Below are 26,597 nucleotides of genomic sequence, written 5' to 3'. Positions count from 1 at the left end.
GGATGTTGTGGGGTGTGGGGAGCAGCAGGGGGTGAGGGGGATGTCCCAGTGGGTGGGTACATGGAGGGGCTCGAGCAGGGACTGCTACATGCCTGGCCCTCCCCACCCCACCCCTGTGGTGCTGGCGGCAGCAGGCAGAGTGGCTGTGCCTCTGCTGCAGGCACAGTGGGCAGTGACATGGTGCTCTGCGACCCAGACTCCATACATGCTGAATGGGTGCAGCCTGGCCCGCTTGTGCACAACCTTGGATGGGCCAGACCAGGTCCATTCAGCATCTACAGAGCCTGGGTCACATAGCACTGCACCACTGCCCACTGTGCCTACAGTAGAGTCACAGCCCTACATAGCCCCACTTGCCTGCTGCCAGCAGTGCCACAGCCACCAGGTGGGGAAGCAGGCATGTGGCTGCCCCAGAGTCATCCCTATGGGTGTGCGGGGCCCAGGACATATCAGCCCATGTGGGGCTGGTGAGAAGGGTGGGAGGCAAGTGGCCAGAGCGTGGAGCCAGCAGCATGCAGCAGACCTGGCGGCGCATAGCAACTGAGCCAGCAGTGGGACCTGCCCTAGCCCAGCCCGGTGAGTCTCGCTAGTCTAGCTTTGCACGGGAGCAGGATGTGCAGCTCTGGGAGGTGTGGCTCCTGTGCAAACGCACACTATGAGGCACACCTGAGCACCTCATATTGTGACTTGCACACTTTGTGGCACACCTGATTGCCTTTTTCATAAGGCATGCCTAAGCCTCTTGGAAAACATGCCCCACCAGCCTGACCCAACCCAATCTGAACAGGGCTGTGCAACTTGTGTGCGTTTGGCACAGGAGCCATGCACCCTGTTCCATGGCAAAGCTGGAGTAGCAAGCCACACTGGGCCAGGTCCTGCCACCACCTGCCTCCCCACGGGCACCGTGGGGCAAGCAGTGCTGCCACTGGAGGCAGGACCTGGCACAGCGTGCACGGACAGCACACCAAACAAAGCCAGGTCCTGCCAGCACTGGGGCTGTTCGCACTGCCAGGCCAAGTCAGTTCCATGGCAGCAGGACCTGACTTCGCTCAGCACGCTGCCTCCATGGAACCGGCCCAGCCTGGTGGTGCAAGCGGCCCCAGTGCCAGCAGGACCTAGCTCAGCATGACACACAGTCCCCGCGAGTGGTGCCAGATCCTGATGAACAGCACAGGCAGCGTCAGCTCTGAGCCACTGGGGACTACTCTGAGCCATGGCAGGGCTGGTAGCAGTGTGTTCTGAGCAACCCACTCCCAATGCTGTTGCAGGGGGTACTCGTGGGCCCTGTATGGGGCTGTGGCCCTGGGAGGGGGGGTGAGTTGTGGCCCTGCAGGGTGGCTGGGATCCTGTGGGGGATAGCGGCTGTGGCCCTCCAGGGGGGAGCTAGGGCCCTGCAGGGGCTGACAGTCCAAGTGCTGTGTGGAAGGACTGCACCCTGTAGGGCCAGGGGACCCAACCCTCCTAAGCAGTTCCCCCACACCCACTCACATCCCTCCGCATCCACCCGCCTCCCCCACCTCTTTTTGCAAACCCCACATCCCCCCATCACACACCCATCATGTGAGAAGAAAACCAAAACCATACATCAACACATATAGATATTTAGAATGTATTTTATCACAATGATAGAGACACTGGTAGGTTTCCAAACTGCTTTAACATTGTAAATATATCAATAAAGCATTGTCAATAAATATGTCAATAAAGCATTGTCCAACTGATCTCTCTCTGTTTCTCTTGATAGAGTGGTCTTTTGTTCTAATTGTGGAAGAACATGGATTTTGGGGTATTTTAAATAATAGATTTGGGATGCTGCTGCAGTGATCCAGCTGGCACAGGGGATAGCATTCCCAGATACCAATTGGCTGGGCCCTAGAAGCTATTGAGTGAGCTGGGGCCAGCACAGGTGCTGGCCCCATGCTCTAGTTCCCCCTGCCTGCAGATCCGGGAGGAGCTAGGCAGGGTTATTTTGCCCCAAGTGGCACAATTTGCCCCACACCAAATTTGAGCCACTTCTAATAGAGTTACTGGAAACCCACATGCCTGCATGTACTGACATGCCCTCAGAGACATTTTTCAATAAGTTGTACACACACCTTTTTCTGATTTCATCTAGATGACCGTTCCATAATTTGCTGATAGGAATGTCAAGCGGAACAGTGTGAAAAGCCTTACTGAAATCAATATATATAGCATCAACCATAAGTCCCCTTTATCCATTAGGCTAGCTACCCTGTGAAAGTATTAGCTTTTATTTCTTTATCTGATGCTTTCACCTGGATAGTAGGCATACACAGTGATCACCTCCAGAGACTATGGGACCAATCCACAGTTGAATAAACTATAATAACACCAGTGACTTCCATAAACTTATATTGATTTACAACATGTGGAATATAACCCAATTTATTTTCTGGTAGTTGCTATTCTGGTTTCCCAACCATTAGCTTAATAAACCTTAATAAATTAAGGAAAGATCTATTCCACCATGTTCTGCTTAAAAAGCTCACACATAGAATATACAAATATTGACTTGTACAGTAGGAAATTTATATGGCTTTACCTTTTGACCATGTGCAGGTGTGAAGGTGAACAAATAGTCTGCAAGGACAGTATCATTCACCAAATCCTTTGCCTCTTCACTTAAAACAGAATCCATAGTTCCATGTCTATGCAATTTTCTGACCAGCTGGGTAATCATACTGTTTCTTTCATGGCATTTGCGGACAAGACAAGCCAACTTAGCCTATGTAACAGGAAAAAAAATTAAACAGATTTCAGTTTCCCATTGAGAGTGAGTTTATATTTAAATATAATATGACCTGGCACATTTGACCCAAAGATTTCAGGACAGCACATCTTCCTGTTCTTCTTCAGCACATCTTCTGGACCATTAAAAATTCAGCCGCATCCTGAGCAAGGCAGGCTGGCACACAGCTGGTAATGGATAGTTCAGTTCTCTGTGCATAAGGGCCCCCTGGTGGCAAGATTAGCAGCAACAGTATCACTTCACTAAGGGCCATTTGAGACTGTCCAAACCTTGATTGGCTCAGTACTAGCTTGGAGTTTGGAGCAGTAGCACCTTTATTCTAGAAACCTTCTCCGACTTTCCCCTTCCTGAGCAGCTGTGACTTGCCATTAGAGGCCTGCATGGAGGTCCCTTCTAGCCCTAGGTCTCTATGCAGCTCACTCCTACTTCTGTTAGGTAAAAAGCTGCAGCATCACCCTGCTCTATGCACTGGATCCACATGCAGTGAGGCTGCTGCAGGGTGGGCAGTAGCCTGCTGCCAGGTAACTCGCTGTTCCAAGGTGGGGCAGCTATGGGTGGATCCAGGCTGTGAGCATGGGACAGGGCTAGGAGCTGTAGGTGGAAAGTTTCAAGGTTGTCTTCTTTCCATCAGCCACCATGAATCTGGACCCCGCTTCCCTATCTCTCTGTCTCTCTCTCTCACACCATCTCCAGGGATGAGAGGAGGAAGAGGGGGGACATTTTCCTTCTCTTTGCAGATTGCAGCTCGGAGCAAGTACAGGGCTCTCCTGAGTCTGCTCTGTAATGAATCCATAGTGCTGCCTGCTTTGGCCAGGCGCCTCAGCCTCCCAGCCAGGCTGAACTTTCCTGATGCTTGTCAAGGCCACCAGCTGAGTGGGGAAACATGAGCAACAATAGCCCCCTGCCCTGTCCCTGATTAAAGCACATGGCATGTAGCAGAATGAGGTGCAGGTAGGCTCAGAAAAGGTTTGGAGAGGTTGGATAGGCATTGCCAGATCCCTGTGTTTGTGTGGCTCAGATGACTTCTCCTTCAAACCTCTGGAGTGCATGGCTCAGTCTCTGGATAGAAGAAGGCTGGGTCAGCACTGAAGGAAAGGAGGAAGAAGAAGGGCAATGGAGCACGCTGGGAAGATAGCAACTTTTATGGAAGCCAGGGATGGCAGGGGCCATGGGAAGTCTGGCTGGCAAAATGCGAAGTGCTGGATCGTGCAGAGCAGAGATAAACCTGCTCTGGAGTGGTATAACTTAGCTATAGCTGCATAATGAGTGCTTAAAGTCACTTAAAGGTGTTAATGTGCAGACAATCCAGGGGTTCAGAGCTCCAGCAGCCACCTAAAAATACCATATGACAAGGCCCTAATCCTGTCCTATTTTTATTTTTACTTAAAATCAAACAGCTCATTCAAGTGACAGTTCCAGGAAAAAGGCATGCAGTACACTAAAGAATGAGCAGGGTGGGGTAAAAAATGTTAATTATGCATAAAGGTGTGTAGGTTGTAGCTATGCTAGTCTAAGGACAGACAAGGTACTTTGGATAGGCAGACATGGTAGACAAGGTTCTTTGGGTAAATCCAATATCTTCTTTTAAACCAACTCAGAAAATTGGAATAATTCTTTTTAGCAAGCTTTTGAGCATATACACTTTTATCACACTGAGGAAGCAGCTGTAGATGGTCTGTGCTTTTCCTGCAAGGAGTGGTAAAGCAGCTTGCCTCTGGCCATCTGCAGATACTTCATCAGACTGACAAAGGGTGTATGCACCCAAAAGCTTGCTAAGAAGAAATTTTCCAGCTACGAGTTAGTTTAGTAAAAGATATCAGGTTTACCTAAAGAACCTTGTCCAGCTATGCATAAAGGAATTAAGCCTATTTTGTAACCAGTGGAATGAAAGCTATAGCTACCACACCAATTGCCGCAAAATACATTACCTTCAGGGGAGCTAGTGTCAGGTCAGCCTCAGCCTTTTTTTTCTGTAGTTCCTCTGTCTAAAAGAATGGAAGATATTTAGCCTTCATTTTATTCAAGATTCTCTCTAGAATGCAGCAGTATTCTAAATACTTAGATATTTCTCAAGGTATAAGAATTTGTGATATTTTGCATCTTGCAGTGTGATCCATGCCTGCTACAAAAAAGTATAACATTATAACATTCTCTGGCACCCATTTAAACAACTGTAGGCCCAACACATGTGTACAAGTGAAAACCAAAGAGTTTGAACAAGTATTGTAAATGCTCTGTACAGGCTTCTTTATGACTGGGGTTGTTTCATTGCAGCAGCAGCACATTAGAGGTTTTATTCTGGCGCCCTTTACCGTGCACACATGCATCTGCTCTATAAATCTTCTAAACAGCTCCTCTGAGAGGTATTTTCCCTTTTCTTGTCTGTGATGCATGGTAAAGGGATGCTTGCCAGAAGTCAGGAGGGATTTTCTCTATGTGCATTTTATGACCGGCTTTAAACTGTGGGCTCAGAAGACCTCACTCCACACTCACATGACATGGCAAAGACACAGCTCCTGGAGTGAAACACACCACACTGCAGATTTTACACTTCCAATTACAGTGTTTGCTGCCCAGGAACTTCCTCTTCTTGTCTTCTCTAACAGAAAACCCCCACAATTTTCTACCTGAAATCATTTTATAAGGTAAGATAATTAATATGTTATAATTTGATGATAAGGTATTAATTGATGTTTGTTTCTGTTTGCCTATTTAAATAGCATTTACATAGTGTTTCAGTCTCAAAGCAATTACTGAATATTTCTGCATGGAAATATACTTGTGCCAAAAGTGTTCTCATGACAATTTTAGATCATTATTTGGGAAGCTAGGAATGAGTGTAATAATGAGCTGTAATATTTAAAAAACCGTATGACTGAAGGAACAAAGAAGGGGCTGGAAAAAGGTCCTTTCACTGGAGATATTTCACTGGTGTGGAGGTATCAAGCGAAATAGCCTTGTGGACAGAATGGTGTAATTAACAGAGTAATTTATGTCTGTGACATTAAGACACACATTTCATCCTTTATTTAGATGTCTTTTCTTGGTGCTGTTCCAGGGGCAGAGGGGAGTAAAGTCTCAGCCATAAGCTGTGCCACAGCTGCCTTGTTTTCAAAGTGGTGGGACTTTGCTGTCCCAGTAATAGGCAGCCAGTCCAGAGGACCACGAACCTGGGCCTGCTCCACTCACTCAGCTGGTTTTTTCTCCCACTGTCTTCTACTGAAGTTGAACAGGATCATCCTACAGGTAAATGTGATGTTTCCCCCCTCAGTCATACCCAGGCACCCCACCTGGAACTTAGTCTTAATCTCTAAATTTTACACACTCCAATCTCTGTTTGCTTGTGGTTTGCTTTTATAAAATTCTGGGGTGTTTAAGAGTAATTTTTAACAAATGAGGCAAATTAAAAAGTGAAATTACTGTTATTAAAACCCATCATGTTTTAGACAATACTGGCCCACAGTGCAACTTTGCAGGCACTCTCAGAACTACAGTATGTCTACACATGTTCATTTAGTGATAAAAGTGCGTTTCAAAATAGCAAACACTGAAGTATATTTCATGAAAACTGCTGGCTTGTGCCTTTTTTAATGTAAATGTCTTCTATGGCAATTATACGAGGGGCAAGGATTTCTTAGAGTGCCATCTTTTATTGGAACAACTATTACATATCATCCTAAGAAATCCTACATAATAGTTGGTCCAATAAAAGCTATCACCCAACGTATCATGTAACAGTTTGTCCAATAAAAGATAACAGCCTAAGAAATCCTTGCCTTATATAATTTCTGGGCCATCATGGCTATCACCTCACTCTTACACAGTAGTAACTATTACTCAAAAGTTAATAGATATACAATCTATCTTTTCACGCAGCAGTGTCTCAGCTACTGCCATATTTGTTTAATTTAGGAATGGTGAAAAAAAACTACAGGATCTGACATTACTGTGCAGTAACTGTGGGCAAACATTGAAACTCTAGTTTCGACTCACACTTTGATATAGTGCTTGGCTCTCCAGTAACAGAAAACAGTTGTTTGTAGCAGACTATCTGCCTTAGCAGAAAGACAGAAAGTCTAATGGCACTGCACTGTGGAGTAGCATAGGGCTATCTCATTGAAAGCCAGGTAAATTTACTTGCACAGAACTCCATGCTACGACAGCAGAACTGCTTCCAATACATGAGCTAGGCAAGTGAATGGATCTAGGCCCCTGAGGTAAATCTATACCGCTTCCACAGTCCTCCTAAAAAGTGCTCCATGTTAACACTATTAACTGTAGTCTTGTCAGCTGCTAGGTGGCTTGGAAATTACAAGTCATTATCATTATTTTGTCCATAAACCACCAGGCTTCAGGTTTAGCAAGAACTTCAAAATAAGCTTTACCTTTGCGCAGCAGCATATTTGTAGTACCTACCATAAGTAAATACACTTAAACAGAAAGTAACTTTTGTACTCAATGATTGCAGTTGGATTTACTTTGCTTCACCGGGTTGGACACAGTACTTGTTTGGAGGGGGACAGAGGGAGGGGGTACTGTTCTTTTTTATTGTATCTAGTTCACCATAAAGGAATAATTGTGGGTAGAGGCATTACATAATGCCCAAAGCTAAACTGTACTTATATTTAGCTGTGAAGTTCACTGGTATGACCCTAGGAATGAGAGCCAGAGGCCACATGAATAAATAACCTGCCTTCAGTACAGCCACCAAATGTTGTACCAGGTGTGTGAGGAACAGCTCCTAACTGGTTCCCACAGCAGCCACCTTCTCTTTTAACAAGCTGGGAGAAAAGCAGTCACATTAGGGTGACAAGGTTAAGAACAGAAGTAGATGTATTTAGTGTGAAGGAAAAAGGATGGAACTGAATGGAGAATGTTATGCTGATGCATTAGGGGGAGCTTAGGGGAAACAGACGGAAGAGAAGTTGCCCTAAGCTATGTCATATGAAAAGAAAATGCCGTGTTAAAATTTTTCTAGCACATCACTTGTCTTGCACCATTTAGGACACTGTAGCATTCATCCCTTTTCAAAGATTCCCGAAAGAAGTGGGACTGAAGAAAAATCTGCCAGCATGTAAAGCCAAGCAATAGGGCTGTACAAAATTTTGACGGAAGCTTCATTTTGGAGCTGTTTTGACTCATTTCGAGCTTGAAATAGCGAAATCAAAATGAAATGAAGGCTTAGAAACAGTGTCAAAACTAAACGAGGGCACTTGAAACATTTCTAAAGTTTCTACAGTTTTGAAGCTGGGCTTGCTTGCAGCTAAACAGAAACTAAGTAGAGGCCCCCAATCTGTGCGCAGGGTTTCAGCCTGCTGAACCCAGCATGCAGATCCTGGAAGACCTGGGACAATGATCAGAGATCTGGGGTTCAAACCAGGGCCTGGGGAATCAAACAGGGAGCTAGAGAATTGACCCAGGGGCTGAGGAATCGAGCTGGGAGCTGGGAGAATGTTCCCAGTTTAATTCCCCAGCTCTCTGATTGCTTCCCCCAGCTTTTCCTGCAGGGTGCAGGCACCTTAATGACGCAGGATGACAGAAGGCTGCCACAGCCAGCTGGGGATGGTGGCAGCTCTGGGCTATTTCCCCAGCCAGCAGCAGCAGCCAGCTGAAACCCCGCTTGCAGATCTGAGTGCTGCGCCCCCCAGGAAGAGCTGGGGAATCAAACCGGGAGCTCCAGATGACTGCTGGAGCTCCCCCAGTTCCCAGACAGCCTGCAATGCCCTGCTAAGCCACACTGCACCCACACCATGGGACAGCTGCCGTGTGGATGCCAGGCAGGGAATGGGGGGGCAATCCCTGCTGCCCTCAACTGCCCCATGCTGCACAGAGAGGGCTCTGCCATAAGCCCTCAGAGGCCCCAATTGCTGCTGCCAGAGCTGGTGAGTACAGGGCTTTTTAAGCTCCACACTCACCAGCTGTGGAGCTTGTGGATGACAGCATGCTGCTGCTGCTGGCTGGGGCCAGTGCCAGCACCCGAGTCTGCCCGGTGCAGCCTGCGCCAAGCGCCAGGAAGAACCCAGTGCTGGTACTAGCCCCAGCTGGCAGCAGCAGCTTGCTGTCATCACACAAGCGCATCTGAGGGCCCATGCCGCTGGGAGGGCTGCGGAGCTGTGTCAGACTCCTCCTGGTGGGGGTGCAGGCCCCTGGATCTGCATGTGGGATGCTGCCACTGCTGGCAAGTAAAACTATTTGCTTTGAACAGTTTGAGGGGCAGTTTCACAAAAATCCCTGCACCTATCTCATTGAAACTTGGCAGGCGTCAAGCCTGCAGAGGCGGCTACTGTCCCTGCAATTTTAATCTGAATCAGGCAAGAAATGACAACATTATAGGCATTTATGTGATTCTCCATTATAGCCTATGGGCAAAATGTCGAAACAGCAAACCAGCTTTAACAAAAAGGAACAGAACAGGGCTCCAGAATGGTGAAATGAAACACTGTCCCTTCAAAACAGCAAAATGGAAGTTGAAATGAAACTGCTGTTTTGCACAGCCCTACCAAGCAAGGCTTTATCTACACTTTTTTCCTACTTTTACCACACTAACATATTTAAAGACACAAATCCCACCTAGCTCTAAGCACAGCTCTAGGTGGTTTAGAGATATTATTCTCATCTAGCAAAAGGAAAAAAAGTGCTGTACGAGTATAAATCACCTTTACAGCTATAATTGTATCTTCAGTAAGGCTCTTACCAACCTAACTATATCAGTAAAAATTATGTTCCTAACTGACATAGTTATGCTAGGTTCACTAGCACAGGCCTAGTTTACAGTGGGTCTAACAATTGGATCAAAAGAAACACTAGTTGATCTTGGCTGTATTGTGAATAGAAATCTCTGATTTGTTACCTGGTGGAGCACCTACACATTGTAGTACTGAGTATTTTGAAAATCCTGATAGGGAGGGAGCTTGCCCAGGAATGTATGTCAATACTACTTTGCCTACAGTTAGGTTATAGGGTTTTTAGTGGAAACTAGCAACTGCATTAACAATGGAGAGATATAATCATATTTCTATAAACTGATCTCCCACGCATTTTATCACCACTCTTCCAATCTCTGTATTTGTGCTTATAATTACATACCTGCACTGTACCCAGCATTTTGGTTCTGAGAGAAATTTTCTCAAAAAAAACCGGGTTATTTCATTTTAGAAGAATAAAGTGGAGTCAAGAAACTAAGCCCACATTAGTTCATGGAGTTAAACTCCTAAAAATGAGCTTTATGATACCTTTTCAGTGAGCTGAGCCTGAAGAAGTTCCACTTCCCTCTGCAAATCTTGAAACTGAGTTTGTAATATGGCCTGGTCCCTGAGCTGTGATTTCAAGGTCAGCACTTGCTGTTCTAATCTCTTTTGGGCTATTTTATCCTCCTTTGAGTCCTGGGTTTCATTTACAGCGTGTTCAGTCTACAGAACAAATACACATATTTTAAGCTAGATATATACATTGAAGCAATTATTCTAACAGAAAGTGCTAAATGAATACTTAAAACCTGGTAATAAATATGTTTACTTACCTTATATATTAAAATGACTGTATCCCTTAAAGTCAATATGGATGTATAACTTGCAATGCTAAAATTGTATTAGCACTAATACCTGTCACATATTCATCTTAAAACACTTCATGAACTGATATCTCTGAGAGATGGGTATTGTATTTTAGCCATTTTGTATTTGAAAAAGCTGAGGCACAGACAGATTAAATTATTAATTCAAGGTCACATAGCAAGTCAGAACAGAAGCTAGGAGTCCCCAGCCTACAAACTGTAATCTCCATAAGCATATCCCCCTTTTTTCCCCATACACATTAATTTCAAATAGCAAATGGCACTTTTCTGTTTGACAGTTCTATTTTCTTCTCTATAACCCACTAAAATTGAGCATTTAAATATGAATTTAATGTTCAATGTTAATAATTAAATTTAACATTTTAACATAAAAAGTAATGAGAGAGGATATGGAGTCTTGGGGGAGATAGACTTTTGAATTTCTTTCCCTTCAATTCATTGTTTCATACATTTAGACTGAAAGGATGTGTGATAACTCTAAATTCAGTCAGAATCATTAAATCCATTCCAGGAAGAACAAAGCAAGAGGCTTCTATAGAGAGAAAAGCTGAGGAGCACATGAAAATGCACATACTATTTGACCTTATCCACTAGTATTATCCATAGTATTTTTGCATAGAAATAGAACAGTTTAATTTTGCTGCATTGGGCTGTAAACTGTATGTACAAATAAATGAAATAGAATAGGATTAAACTACAAAATCCAGTTAAATCCACCATACCCCATGGCAAACCACAGTCATTTTGAGAGAAAACAGGCAGGGAAATAGTTTAATTTTTACCAGTCAGTAATCACTACATAGCTTCTAGAAGAGCTGTTGCTGCATTGTCATAAAGAAGTAGGGCTGGAAGGGACCTCCAGAAGTCTAGTTCCACCCCCTGCCTGAAGCAAGAACATCCAAAAGCATTCTTAACATGGTATTTTTCTAGGTTTTCTAACAAATTCCAGGATTTTACATCAATGGGCACATGGCATGCACAGCCATCTCATACACAGCAGCCCTCTCCTGTACGTAGAAGGCATTGTTTCATTGAAAACTGGAAGCAAAAGAAAGTGATAGCTCATGTCACACTGGTGTAACCATTTCAACACAAATAAACATAAAAATACTCTATGTAAACCCACCCTCTATCTATACAGGGATGTTAATGTTTGAATATGTGTTGTCTCTAAATTTCAGCTCCCCCTTACATTAGAAGAAAGATAGGCACCTATTGAAATGCAAAACCAGTGTCTAATAAAAGGTATCATCTCTGAACAAAGAGTTCTAGAGTTTTACTTTCTTTTTGTCTCAGACCAGCACAGCTACCAAATACATCCCTGAGACACCTATTGGACACACAAAGTAAAGTTGGTTAGGATGTAGACACTAGAGTGAGCTGGCCTTTCTATCACAATAGTCAAAGGTGGAGAAACGAGACCTACCAATTCCTTCCTCATTTTCTTTCTGAAGCAAATATCTGTTGCTCAACATGGAAGCAAAGTAATGTTTAAACAGAGGGAGTGAATACAGTGACAAGGGAAAATATTATTTTATTTGCATTAAATTTAAATGTGTTACACTTAGACATTTCCTTCTGTAATTTTTTTTTTTTTTTTTTTACTAGCAGTGGATCCAGAAGGAAAGCTGCTAAAGTAAATACAGTATTATCTTTAGATTCACACAGCTTCAGGCCCAAAAGGCCATTCATGGTCATCTAGCCCAGCCTCTGAATAACAAAGCCATTGAACATTACCTGCTGTGCATCCAGTATTGCCATTGGATGGATGCTGAACAGAAAATGATATTGTAGTTGAGTATGGGACTAGTTCAGAGTTTCATCACCAATCTGGTGCATGACCTTGACCTTAAATTTGCTGTGCCTCATTTACGTTAAGTCCCACCCTACCATTACTGTTCTGTGTCCCCATTTCAAACTCCAGCAGAGGGGTATTGAAAGTCTTGTTTCTCTCCTCAGCACCCAGTGAAAATCCTGATGTCTGCAGACTTAATATTATTTGATACACTTTAAACAAAGTGTCCTGTTAGCAACAAAACATTTTTGGCAGTAAACTGCCAAAACTCAAATTTCTTCTCTACCTCTGCTATTTATTATTTTTCTTACTGTGCTAAGAGTCCCAGTCAAGGACCACTGTGCTAGGATCTGTACAATACAGAACAAAAAGATGACTTATGCTTTATGGCTAAACCATTAGTCTTCCTTTCCAGGCTTTGAGGAGACAATGCTAAGTCCACCAAGCAGGGTACCTTAGAAAAGAAATACAACTTTATTGACTTAATGCGTATAGTACCTATATTATTCCCAAGGTGAAAATTAAGTTTTTGTCCAGGGGAATAACTAACTGCAAATACAGCTTCACTCTTCAATCCAACCAGTTCCCATCAGGAGCGAAAATATGACCAGAAAAGGAACTCATAGCAATCACTGTGCAAAATCTTTAATTTTTTTTTTGTTACTGAAGAGAGCAAGATTTCCTACTCAGTAAAATTCAGGTCACTTCAGAATTTCACCATGAACCATTATTTAGAGACTGGTGTTTGTAAAATGGTTTACTGCAAAAGGGAAATTACAAACCAAAACAAATTCAAGTAAAATCCCTTTATAGTAACGTCATCCTGTGTCTCAGCTATATTGCCTTTGCTATCATTGTGTTTAATAGTTTTTTTCTCGCTCAGTTCAGCTTCTCCTATTGTTTAATCCTGCCACTAAAGATAACAGCCTGTATTTAAGACATCACACCCTCTTGCCATAGAAATAACAATGGTGTTACATAGTTATCATCAGGGGGCAAACTCTGTCTTTAGCAATGCCTTTAATCTCAGTAGGGTACCAAGTATGTGCATCTAAAGGCTGTTAAGATAAAGGGAAAAGCAGAATAAAGTTAATCCATATATTAATAATAGCGAGTAGCAAACACTAAGAAAACTTCTGTAAAACATGTTCCCTGGAATGATTTCTTCATAAAAGTTCATCTATACCTATGTATACTCCTTCTCAAGAAGTAAATCTATTTGCATAATTCTTCTGCTTAAAACTCATGGATTTTTTTCTGTAAGATATTGCAGCTTCCTGTTGTTAAAATGATAATTAAGTGCATTAGTTAATGGGATTATTCCAGACTTATGCTGGTGTGACAGAGTAGAATTCAGCCCAGCTTTTTCCATCTTCCTCTTTATAACTGTTTCCAGATCACCTGAGCTAGCATTTATTGACCCCAAAGGCAAAGTCTGCCATAAAACCCAGCTGACCTCATTGACATTAATGGCAAAATGCCCACTGACTTCAATGTGATGAAGGTTTCACCTGAAGCATCCCTGTAACAGGATGCATCTTGGGAGATGTTCAGCATCCACATCTCACAGGGAGCTTTGGGGACTCTTCATTTCTCAAAATGAAGCCACATATTTGTTTCATCTTGAAATAGATATGTTTATATACTTTACAAAACAATACATTGACAGTAACAGCAATGAGGAGTTCTGGTATATACCCATACATCTCACAAAGCAAAACTGAGAAGGGAAAATCTCTGGCCAAAGTGAGAAGAGAAAATCCCTGTAATAAAACATTGGAAAGATTCTTTAGTGTTCACCCACAGCAAAAGCCCTTTCTTGTTTTAAGTTATTATTCACAAAATGATGGCAAATCTGTCTTGGAGAGCTAGAATCATTGGGCGCATCCCAACGAGTGTGCACATGCAGTTTGCCTGCAGACCTGTCTGCAAATAGCACATGCAGGAGTTTGCTGTGCTGCTAATTTGCAGCATAACAGGTTTTTTTGATACTGGGAGATCCCAGGATAAAAAAAACTGCAGCAGAAAAAAGCAGTGTGACACACATGGCAGCAGGTCGCACTGCCCGACACGAGCCAGACTGTTCGGAGCCACGCTCCAGCTGCCAGCCAGGCTCTGTGCACCTGGATCACCGCCACTGGATCCCCATGGGGACCCCTGATAAAGCTGCTGGGGCCAACCCAGGTGCCGGCCCCAACCTCCCCTACCCCACCCAGGGCAACTTGCTGTTTGCCAGAGCGTGCATGCACGGGTGTTCCCTGGGGACAAGTAACAGTGGTGCAACTATGTGCCACTGCTATTTGTCCCCAGTAAAATGCACCTGTGTGTTCCTCTGGACGCACCCATTAAGGCCTGGGTTTGAACTTGTGGGTCTCCTATTAACCTAAGATTTTAAACTTTCTCCAAAAATCTGTTGCTCAGATCACAAGCTTCTCTCTCTGTATCCAAGATCAACTCATCCCAAGAAGTCTTTTTCATCCATCCCCCCTTAAACATACCATTAATGTGCAGCATTGCTTTCTAGGCATTTTAGCTCCACTTGCTTGCTTAAGCTGATTTAATTCAGAGAGTGTCTGTGTCAATTTAGTTTTGACCTCTTCATATCTGGTATCTGCAAAGCCAAGTTCTCTGTACCATTTCTGAGCCTAGGAAAGAAAAAGGATGACAATAACTGATAATGAATATATGAGTATACACAATATGTCAAAGTTCCTTAAACCAGAGCGCCCCAAGGGATGACGAGGTCGAACGGTCATAAACTCCTGCAAGACCGTTTCAGGCTGGACATAAGGAAGAATTTCTTTACTGTCCGAGCCCCCAAGGTCTGGAACAGTCTGCCAGCGGAGCTGGTTCAAGCACCTACATTGAACACCTTCAAGAGCAAATTGGATGCTTATCTTGCTGGGATCCTATGACCCCAGCTGACTTCCTGCCCTTTGGGCAGGGGGCTGGACTCGATGATCTCCCGAGGTCCCTTCCAGCCCTGATGTCTATGAAATCTATGAAAGTGACAATCAAAGCCAATCAACAGTAAGATTTTATCAGTTAGAAAAAAAGACGATGACATTTCCTTTAAAGAGTTTGGAATGGGGAATACAAGGTAAAAAAAAATCATGTCCCTGATTCTGCATTATTTCTGTACTATATTATCCTAAATTATTTCATTAACGGTGAATTTGAAAACCCAACTTTCAAGCTTGCTACCTAGCGTGCTGTCAAGAAATTTGCTATTCTGCTATGCCATAACTGTTATAAGATCACAAGTATTCTTCCTTCTGATTACTTGAAAATAAAGATTATACAATCTTCTGCTTTAACACAGGAAGGTTTTTCTCCCTTGAAAAAAATGAAAATAAAATGTTAAAGGTCTGAAATTGGTAAGGTAGAGAATCAGTTACACAGGCAGTGTCCTTTGCATGCAAGTTACAAGTTAATGGTCATCCTCTTAGCAAATAAATGCATGGATAGCTTTACTCAAGGCATCACTTCCTCACAGAACTGTCATAATCTGCATATACCATACACAAGCCACTTTGCAACAGTACCATTATACTTTTCTTTCATTCTTCTTTGCTACTAGCACTTTATGCACTGAATCTAAAATTAAGTAAATTTCACAGACATCTCAAAGACTCAGATATATGGACTTCGTTATAAAAGACATTGATTCTTTGGCAGAAGGCAGGACAAGGTGGCATCTTTTGTTAGAGCTATAAATGGACTTGCAGAAAGCAGGAGTTTCAAAAAAAAAAAGAAAAAAAAAAGAAAGAAAGGTGAAGGTGAAGGTGAGTTAAATAGGATAAGGATAAACAAGACAAGTTAACTCTTTGAATCCATAGTTCCTGTTGAGACCATACTTAATAGAGTCCAGTCTGTGGATGATTTCTTTGCTGTGCAGTTTCATAGTCAAATCAGTTTTGAAAGTTTCCTTGTTTGGGAACAGCTACCCTGAAGTCAGTGATAGTATGTTCAGGGATGTTAAAGTGTTTTGCCACAGGCTTTTGTGTCTGGATTTAATGCAAAACCAGTGTCTACTCATTATTTTAGGTAAGGATTGCTCCGTCTGTCCAATGTAAACAGCAAAGAGGCGCCATATACAGATGTATGACATAGGTAGAGAAGTAGGTATATTAACTGTGGGTGTTATAATGTGTGTTGTTTCATCCAGTCATGATGTGGTCTGGCTTGATGTGGGGACACAGCCAGCACTAGGGTCTGTAGCAAGGCCTGCTGGCTTGGTGAGAATTGGATTTGGTTTTCTGTTGCTGGAGACACCATCTGAGTTTAGAGGGCTTTCTGCAAGCCAGAACAGCCAGCTGTGTTGTTTATTAGGGGTGTGCAAAGTGGGCAGTATTCAATCCGGATTCAGATTTGGCTCAATGCAGGGGACAGTGATTTGATTTGCTGATTTGGATCACTGTCCCAATTCAATTCAGCCAAATCTGAATCTGAAGATTTGATTCTGATTCAGATAATTAGTGATTCAGCCATAGACACAGCTTTCTGTTTTTTCTACATATCTCTAGGTACCAAGCACAGCTCACGAACGGTGAGATGGCGGGGCCAATAGAGCATCCCACAGGAGCATGGGGGGACCTCTGTGTGCTCGGAAGTGGACCCGGAAGTGGATCAGAAGTAATTCCAGAGGCTTCCAATTCAATTCAGAGAGATAAATGGGTCTCCTGATTGGATCTGGATTTGGAGATTCAGCTGCCGAATTGGGCCAAATCTCCTCTGAATCAAATCAGGGACTGAAGCTTTGCACAGCCCCATGGTTTATCCCTATTGGCATAGTCAGCTCATCTTCACCTCTTCCAACAGCACCCCCCTCCCTTATCCCTTGTATTTAAATTCCCTTGTATTTAGAGCCCCTGCTTTCTCCAAGTCCATTCATAGCAACGATGAAGTAGGCTGTTGCCTATGAAAGTTTATGCCTTTCAGAAACAGTGCAGCTTTAAGATGCCCTTCTCTGCCCTGCCTTCTGCCCGATTTCAGAAAACATAGTTAATTCTCTCTAACCAAGCTTTGTCTAAAAAAGCTATCCCAGTTAGATAACGGGTGACCTGTTTTTTTACAGCAGAAAATTTGACAAACACAGGAGCTAGTATATTATGAAAGGCCAAGAAGTTTCCCTCATTTGGAATTAGCTGGGTGCCTTTGGCACAGTGTCTCAATTGGATTAATCTACATTACAGAGTTTGGTCTTCAAATGGGAGTTACTTGTACCATGGTATGGGAGGTCATGCTTCCTGCATGGTCCATGAGTGAGTAGGCAGATTATTTTTATTTCTTTACTTTATTTTCCTTTGTCCATAGGATAAATAAAAATATGTTTCATGCATGTTAAGAAAGCAGACCTGTAATGCAAACGGTGCAAACTCATAATTTAACTGGGTTATCAGTGAGGCATATTTTGGTTCTCTAGATCAGATGATGAGTCTTTTTTGTAACATTCTTGAATCATGGCAGAAACAGGAAAAGAATTTGCTCTCATAAATACATCATATTAGGGGTTACCTCTTTTTTTGCCTTCTCTAATTCTGTTTGTTGTATTTTTAGTTCCTCCTTGGCCCTTTCCAGTTCTTGCATCACACTATAACTTTCAGGTGCGCTGCCCTGAATAAAGGATAAAAAAAGAAACAGTTCTTTCATGCATATAAAGTAGGACACAACTTCTTAAAGGTCTGTGTTAACTCTCTTCACCTCTTGCGAAGATGAGTACAACGTAGAAAAATGCAGGAGTATACTATGTATGATATTTTTATCTCTGTGTACTGTTGCCCAGATCAAAAACACAAAGGAAACTTTAAGTTGTGTTAAGTCTACAAGAGAAGATGCTGGTAAGTACAGAGGAAGCCTGTTTTTGGCACGTTGTCATATTAAGACTCCTGGGCTGGACTAATGGTAAGAGGGGTTGAGACAGCTCTACTTGTAGCTCCTCTGGGTGTTTATACATATGCTCCACAGCTGGAGGGGGCTGCTGTTGGAGCCACTCTAATTAAAGCACCTGGAGAGTCACATATCAGCTTCCCCGAATGAGCTTTAGTTAAAGATCCCACACTGCCATTTTTCAGTGCAGGGATGCTGATACATGTGATGCTGGAGCGCAGTAATTATCATGCTCCAGCAGACTTGATTGAGTCTGCTCCAGTGCTCTATAATTAAGGCAGCTTTGCTGCACGTGTATAGGCAACCATGTCTCCAAATATATTAAGCACTGCTCTGGTGCAAGGAGGATTCCATCCCAGTATTGCAGAATCTCAGGGAAAGTTCAGGTATATATGTTTTTTAATTCTCCTTTTAAAAAGAAAGAATGATTTCTTGAAGAATTACACAAGGAAGATTTTGGAACTGATTCGCCATCACATTACTTCAATTTTAATGGGGTAAAACTATCATAATGCTAGATTAGTATTTTGGTGAATCAGGCCCTCTATTTAAAAACAGTTCTTCTGATTTATATCATCTAGGATTTTTTTACTTAACTGAAAAAAGACAAGAGTAACTGAATACAAGATTTTAGAGATAAATCTGCCCCCTGCTGACTATCCTCAGCTGAAGTAATAACTCTGTGTTTATGGCATTATAATCATTGCCACTGAAATTAATTGTGATGTCAGAGAGGTTTATGACTTCAGGGAGAAAAAAAAACAAGCAGCAGGAACAGAGAAAATCTCTTAAAAAATAATATTCCAAATTCAGGTAAATATCCCTAGCAATCTAAACTATGAAGAGCAACACAGATCACACAATATATGTGTAATAAAACCATTTCTAAGAGCTCTTCTAGACACTCAGGTAAAGGTGCGATAGGATCTGACGCATGATCCACACAATCACACTTCTTGCCATGCTACACATGCATGACAGGAGGATTGTGCAAACCAGGTCTAATCATGCCTTGTTGCCACTGCACGAGGAACATGGAGTCATGATCCTGAGCTCCCCCTCCACCAACTCCAGTTGCTGTGAGCCCTGCAGCAGGCAGGGCTCACAAGAGAGGCACTGGTCCCCATGCTGCCACTACTGTGAGCCCTGCAGCTGGCAGGGTTCACAGGACAAGCAGCGCGGTGAACACCGCCACCCCCGCAAGCCCCATCAGCTGATGGGGCTCTCAGACACAGGGGAGCACCTGTCCACACACTCAGTTAATGATGTGAAAAACACAAACACATATTCTGTGGAATGACATTGTGGCTTCTTCTTCGTTTTACCATGCCATTAATTAATTGAATGTGAAGGCATGATTAACCGGATAATCACATCTGAAGTGTAATGTGTAGGTGGGGCCTAAACGTGAACATTTTCTGCATCAAAGCTAGAGCACCCTAAAGAATTTACTTCCATGGCACATGAATACATGGTGCAGCTGGTGCCACCAGCTGCTTTGACCTCTGTGAAAAGAACAAATTTCATAAATAGTTTCAGATTCTCAAGCACATTAATATGACATTTCAGAAAACTGCTGTTTGATATTTTATCTTCTAAGATGCTAATTTTGCCACCTCAGGTCTCTTAGAGGCTTTTTAAAGCAAAGTAGAGAATCACATTATCAATTTTTAAAAAATCAAATTAAAAAACTGTTTAAAGACACCATCAAAATGAAATGTAGACTTCTTAGTACTTTAGAACTGGGATGTCAAACTCATGCCAACCTCCCCACACTAGCAGCTAAGATCCAGACCACAGGGCTCCTTACACCCCAGATCCAGACAGCAGAAGGTAGAGCACCAGTGGCAACACTGGGCACGCAGTGGCAAGAAGCTGTGGGGTTAACATTAGGGCTGTATAAAGCAGCTAGTATTCACTTTGGATTTGGATTCGGCTGATTTGGGGGACAGTATTTCGATTCAGTGATTCAAATCACTGACCCGAATTGATTAATCCAAATATCTGAATTGAACAGGCCCCACCCCCGCCCGCTCACCCAGCCCCATCAAAGGCTGCCCCACCTAGCCCCAGCATCTCGGCTCTTTAAAAAAAAGCCCTGCACTCACCGGCTCCTGCTAGGCGGGGGGGTGATCCCCACTGCCCCGCACTGTGCCATGAGCCCCTAGAGCAGGGGTGTTCAACATTTTTGAATATGGGGCTAGATCATGAACTTTTTATCACCCAGTTGGCCGGCAGGAGCAGGCGCTCACGTGGCCTGTCCAGTCCGGCCGCAGCCTGGGGGCGCAGGGGTCAAGGGGTGCCACCTGACCCCTCCGTGTCCTCCCTGCCAGCTGGGCGGCCTCAAGGATGCTCCCACAGCTGCGCATCTGGGCTCAGCCACCAGGAGGACACGTGGGAACTCTACGGGGGGGGGGGCGTGGGATGTGCAGGAATACCCACCTGCTCCCTCTCCCCCGGGGCAGCCCAAGCCCAAGCTGCAGGGGTCACTCCCTCCCCGGGGCCCACGACTCACCACCCCCAGTGTGACATCTGTGGGTGTGGAGGGATGTGGGGAGGCAGGAGTGGTGCTGGCTTCCCGCCCTGACAGCCACAGCAGCAGCAGCAGCAGCAACAGCAGCAGCAGCAGCAGCAGCAGCAGCAGCAGCATCTCCTCCCATGGGCCCAGCTGCAGCATCCCTCCGTGCCGGCATCTGCGCCCCCTGCACCGCTACCTGCTCCAGTCCATGTGGCTGGCGGGGACCAGCACAGGGCAGGGATGGTATGCAAATGAGGAAGGGAAGGGTGGGGCTAGGAACAGAAACCCTGCAATGTGGGAGAGAGGAGGAGCTGGCATGCAAATGAGGAGGGGTGGGCAAGGAAAAATGAGGGGGGAGGGGAAAAGCCGCACTGCATCTGCAACTTCAAGCTGGTGTGGCACATGTGGGAACCTTGTCCCTTCCTCAGCCCTTCAGCAGCCATTAGAAAGCTGCTGAGGGGCGGGGAGAAGGACAAGGGGTTCCCACTGCAGCATCACGGGCCACAGAAAATGGCTTGGCAGGCTGCATGGCAGCCCGTGGGCCATATGTTGGGCAAACCTGCCCTAGAGGCTCTGAGGGCTGCTGCAGCAGCTGGTGAGTGCAGGGCTTTTTGTTTGTTTGTTTGTTTTTTAATTAAATGCCGGGATGCTGAGGCCAAGTGGGGCAGCCATGGAGCAGGCTGGGAGAGCAGGTGGGGGGACAGGGGATACTCAGGGGAGCAGGTAGGGAATGGGGCTGGCGAGTGTCCCCCCATGGTCCCCTCCCCCCCCCTCCTTCAGCCCTCCACCCGACCCCCTGATTACTGGCATGGAGCCCGGGTCCAGATTGCTGGATTGATTCAGAGGCTTTGAATTGATTTGGACCTTTTTATTGGTCTCCTGATTCAATTTGGATTCAGAGATTTGGCCACCGAATCAGGCCAAATCTCCTCTGAATCAAATCAGCAACCAAAGCTTCCCACAGCCCTGGTTAACATAGTCTTCTGCCATCAATGCATGGCCCCAATGAAGTTCTGTGCCCCAGATCTGTCCATATGTTTGATACCTCTGCCTTAAAATATCTCACCTGACAATATTCTTAATACTAACCATTACCTTCTCCAGACAGGGACCTTTCTGTTTTCTGGTAAGATCATTTGAGGGTTCTCCAATTTGAATCCCTTTCTCTTCCACATGTGCTTTACTAATCACTGTTCCCATTTCTTTTGCCTGCATTTGGTGTTGTAGACTCTTATTTTCTTGACTCAGATTTTGCATGTTTCCTTTTCTTCCCAGAATTTTATCTTTTTTCAGATCTTCATAGTTGATCCCCACATCAGATATTAATTCTTTCAATTCTTTGTTTTCTAAAGTAAGGTTCTCATTTGCTTTCTGAAATTCTAGAAGCTGTTCTGAAGTTTCTTTCTGGATTCTGTCTATATCTTTTTTCAGTACAAGTTTTTCCTCCTGCAAATCAGAGATGGTTTGGTAGCATTTAGTTTTACATGCTTTGAGTTCAGAAATAATTGTCATGCATTTCTGTTGCTCACATGTTAGCTCAGACACATTTTCCAACAAAGTATTTTTGTCTCCTTCTAACTGAGATATTTTTTGCAAATTTCCCTCACATTTTTCTTCCAGCTCATGATTTTTTTCTAAATACTTTTCTTTGTCTTGCAATAATTTAGCTATTTCTTTGAAGTATCTATTTCTCTCCTCTTTGAGAGTAGAAAGCAACTGGAAATACCTTATTTTCTTTTCATTGAGAGTTAAAAAATTCTTGAAAATTTTGCTTGATTCACTCACTGGCATTTCTTTAACAGAACTTCTATCTTCCTCTTTATCTACATGAGAGAGATTCTTGGAAAAGGTTTCACTCTCATTCAAGATATTGTTATATTTATCATCCACATCCACCTTGCCAGGTAACTGCTTAGAAGAGTGAATGTTGGTTTCGGCCGTTACTAATATGTATTGAGAATACGCATCTATCTCCTCTTCTAGTGCACACATCTTTTGAGCATAATAGTTAGAATCTTTCTGTAACATGCAGAGTTTCTGTACGTAATCTTCTTTCTCCTGCATCAGTGTAGATATTCTCTGGGAATATACATCCACTACTTCCTCTAACCTATGTATTTGGGGGGCACTTCCATTGTTTACTTCTGCTGCTGACGGATAAAGAACATATTTATTATAATCTTCCTCTACTGCTAAATCTTTACTCAAGCATGCACTGCTCTCGTGCCCAGGAGACAACATAGTCAGTGGATAAAGCCATTTATCTTCCTTTGGTAGAGACAATTTCTGAGACTTTTTACAGCTTTCCTCCCTCTGAGCAGCCATATGTTTGTACGATGCATTTCTCTTGTTTTCTAGTTTAACCAGTTTCAAGGGTTGCTCTCTCTCTTTTTTCAGTCCAGCATTTCTTTGTAAAAATGCTTCTATATGATCCACTAGTTTCTCTGGTTGTTTTCCCTTCTCCTCTGTCACCCTAATGTTCTCTTCTAAACACCCTTCATTCACTTTTTCTGAGATGCAGATTTCTAAATGTTTTCTATCTTCATCCTTAAGTGCAGGATTTTCTTGGGATTCCCCCTCTATTTCCTTAAGGGAGTTGTATATATTTTGGTCATCTTGAATGTTGTGTATATGAAATTCTGAATCTCCAGCTTTCTCCTCAGTTTCATCATGTATAATGTTAATTAAAACTATGCTGGCTTCTTCAGGAACATGTGCTATCTTTCTCTTTTGTGCTTTTTCATCCCCTTGCTCTTCTCTCTCAGATTTCCCTGTAAATTTTTTATGTTGAATCTTTTCATCAGTTGCTTCTTTATCTGTTTTTTTGTTTTCATCTGTGCTTTTTTGTGTAACTATTTTATTTTGCAGACATTTTTCCAGGTCATAGTTTTCACCCTGAGGTCTGAAAATGGCAATTGCCTGATTAGCAGCAGTTTCCTCTGGGGCTGCAGAATCTTTGCCAGAAGCACGTCTTTTCCCAAGACAGCAAACACTGTTAGAAAGAAAAGCATTGTTTACCCCGTTGTAATTCATACTCAGCACTCTGTTCACTTGGAAAACAGACTCTGATCTGACATCAGCTGTTCTGCCGCTTTCTGGCTCTAGCAAGGTGAGCTGAGGCTGAATTAAAGCGACAGTCTTACAGGAAGGCATAGGATTAACTGGCTGATTTACAACATGTTGCTTTAAAAGAAAGAAGTCTTCTTCATCTGTGGTTCCTTTACTTATCCCATTATTGTTCAGCCTCTCAGAAAAAGCTGTGAGTAGTTGTCTGTTTAGAAGCTGGCTTGAAATACCTCCGAACAAATTGAAAACTTCTGATTTGTGTACGCCAAAAAGGACCTGGTAATAAAAGCAAGGAAAAAAAAGTCTGAAATTCAAATATAAAAGCTAGAAGAAAAGTTACCATATTGCTATTTCGTGCATTACCTACTTCTGAGTTCATCAGCCTGAAACTTAGCAAAAACAGTATTTTTTTTCAATGTAAAAAATATTGCTATCCAAGGAGCCTTAAAAGGAAATGCTGTACAACTTAGAGGATTGTAATGAGCCTGGGAGCTTTTCTCCCTCTAACTTGAGAGAGCTGAAGGCTTCCAACTGGAAAGTTAACTTCCCCTTAAAGCATTGGTTGTGGCTAAAGTGACAAAAGTTTTTGTTGAGAGTGAAATCCTGGTTCATGCGCAGTCAGTTGCAAATTTTCCTGTTGACTTCAGTGGGACCAGGATTCTAGCACTGCAATTAGCAGAAAATGGTAAATTCTTTTCAAATTCCACAAAAAAGCCAAACCTTGAATAAACAAGCTCTAGCTTATGTCTTCTGGAGACAAAGCAAAAGTGTCTATACAGGGGCAGGTCCAGGGTGGTTACATTGGTACAGCTGCATCCCCCTCTTTGGTTCCTGGCCCCACAAAGTTTAAAACCAACTGCCTGGCAGTGGCAGCAACATTTCTATCCAGGCAGCATTGGAGCAGTCAAATGAGTTCATGGTATGTTGTAATCTACCGGATTCCTTCTAAACTCTTCATTCCAAAGGTGTTAATGGCCCTCTCTCCTTTCTAATGGTCTCAATGTTCCACTAATCAAGCTAGCCTTTCTGCTATAATCCTGCTGTCTGTTAGCTGCTCCTGGTCATGTAGCTCTTTTTTTTTCTTTTTTTAACATCCCTGCAGGCTATTTCTAACTCTAACTCTTTTTAAAACTTTAAATCAGGTGTGGAAATGTTAACTCAGGTGAACCCTAACTCAGGTGTGGCAGTAACTTGCAATGGATGACCTGTCAAGATGCTCAAAAAGGTTGAATTTTGGTTTATGAATCTAAAAAGGAGATATACATGTAATACTAATGTATGCAGGACTAATAAAAGAACATGTTTATTTTGTTGCATTTTTATAAATTCTGTACAATACAGGAAATTAATGCATATTCCAATAAAGTCACATACATTTTTGCTTTGATCCCAAGCTGAACAATGTAGCCGAGGCCACTAGTATATTAATATAGCTCCTAGCTGCTTTTTAAGTTGAAAAAAGTTTGTTTTGTTACATGTGATGATGTGCCAGACCATCTGCAACCCACTTTTTAAAAATATTAGATCTGCACATGTGTCCGTATATATTCTCTGAAAAAGAGCTTCAGGAAAACTCAGTCTTTGCTCTCCAGGACCAGCAGTGAGATACTTTTCAAAAGCCCAAAGCAGGTGAAACCTGTGAAGATTATAAAAGCACTGAATATACTCTGTATTCTCTCATTTCCTAGTGCTGTCCAGACTGAGCATATAGTAACCAAACATGGTCCATTTCCTCTAAGTCTCCATATGTAATCAGATTATGCCCATGTTGTAATTATCAATACCTCCTGACTTTCTACTTTTTCAGATCGCCACAGACTTCTTGATAGGTAAGTCCCTTACACCTATCACAACATTTTTACTTCAGTCTTTTTGTATCCTAATTTCCAATCAGTAAAACACCAGTGATAAAAATCAGTGCCTACCTCCCCATCTCTCACATTTCCATAAACATAAAACACTGCATTTTGACAGACAGATACGGTGATAATGACTGCCATAAAAGAGCCATTAAGAAATTAGTAATTTTAGCTTCAGAGCAATGTGTAGAAAATAAGGCCTAGGGCCACAAACTGAAAAATAAAGAGAAAAAATATTATATGGCTGTTCATTAAATGCATGCAATGCCTACTGTGAACAGAATGAGAGAGGGAGAAATTAGCTAATGATATTTAATTAAAGACTGAATCAAAATGTGTGTCCACAAGGAAGCCAAATGAAGCTTGCTCAAGCAACCTTCAGTCAGGGCTTAATTTTTTTATTTTTATTTTTTTTGGTTGGAATAGCAATAGTGAAAGGAATCACCTTAAACTGAGTAGGGCAAGTGGAAAACCCCTGTTTACTAAACACCATATTAATCTTACTTAAATAATGCTATTTATTATTTGAATGATAAAAATTATTTACTAAACAGTAAATAATTCTTATCCAAGAACCAATTTCATAATGTTTGGATTAGTTTTATTATTCATATATTTATGAAAGCAAGAGACCAGTAAATTAAAATAAAAATGTATTTCATATATCCCTCTGGGACATACGTTCCATATAACATTAGCACTGTGCATATAGGGATTGATGGCATGAGAGCACATTGTGAATATAAGGATGTGATGTGAAGATGTGATCAGCCTCTAAGTTCTGAGACTGCTTTTTGCACTTAATAGCAGGAATTGATATCAAATATATGAATTAGCTGCTGGTTTTCATACCAGCTTTTTAGTTGCCAAGGGTTAATTCAAATATCCGTTTGTTTCTTACACATAAAGACATCATTGCAAAAACACAATGCAAAACCCTGCACTTATATAAACATTGTTTCTCTCTCTTGCCTGTTTTGCACATGAACCTCAACAGGAATTTTGACTCTCATTGAGAGGGGGACTCCCACGCATTCAGTAGCAAAGCTGTTACCGACTTCACTAGGGCCAGGCTTTCACACTGAATGCAAAATGGGTCATTAAGAGGGATCCTGGATCTCTGTTAA

General features: G+C 42.8%; 1 protein-coding gene across 1 annotated transcript in view; it reads right to left on the bottom strand.

Moving 5' to 3' along the window:
• The window catches only part of C2H4orf50 (chromosome 2 C4orf50 homolog), a 170,355-nt gene that overhangs the window by 114,767 nt on the left and 28,991 nt on the right, over positions 1–26,597 (bottom strand). The window contains exons 8-13 of the mRNA XM_090034492.1: positions 21,635–23,887; positions 17,656–17,754; positions 14,637–14,783; positions 10,003–10,179; positions 4,699–4,755; positions 2,564–2,746 (exon numbers count right to left, since the gene is read on the bottom strand). Of these exons, the coding sequence (XP_089890618.1) occupies positions 2,564–2,746; positions 4,699–4,755; positions 10,003–10,179; positions 14,637–14,783; positions 17,656–17,754; positions 21,635–23,887 (2,916 nt within the window). The remainder of the gene's footprint in view (positions 1–2,563; positions 2,747–4,698; positions 4,756–10,002; positions 10,180–14,636; positions 14,784–17,655; positions 17,755–21,634; positions 23,888–26,597) is intronic.

The sequence above is a fragment of the Crocodylus siamensis genome, chromosome 2 (genome assembly GCF_052110815.1).
Source record: "Crocodylus siamensis isolate JL-2025a chromosome 2, ASM5211081v1, whole genome shotgun sequence".
Classification (NCBI taxonomy): Eukaryota; Metazoa; Chordata; order Crocodylia; family Crocodylidae; genus Crocodylus; species Crocodylus siamensis.
The sequence above is the reverse complement of the archived record's forward strand: the minus strand, read 5'-3'. Positions and strand labels throughout refer to the sequence as shown.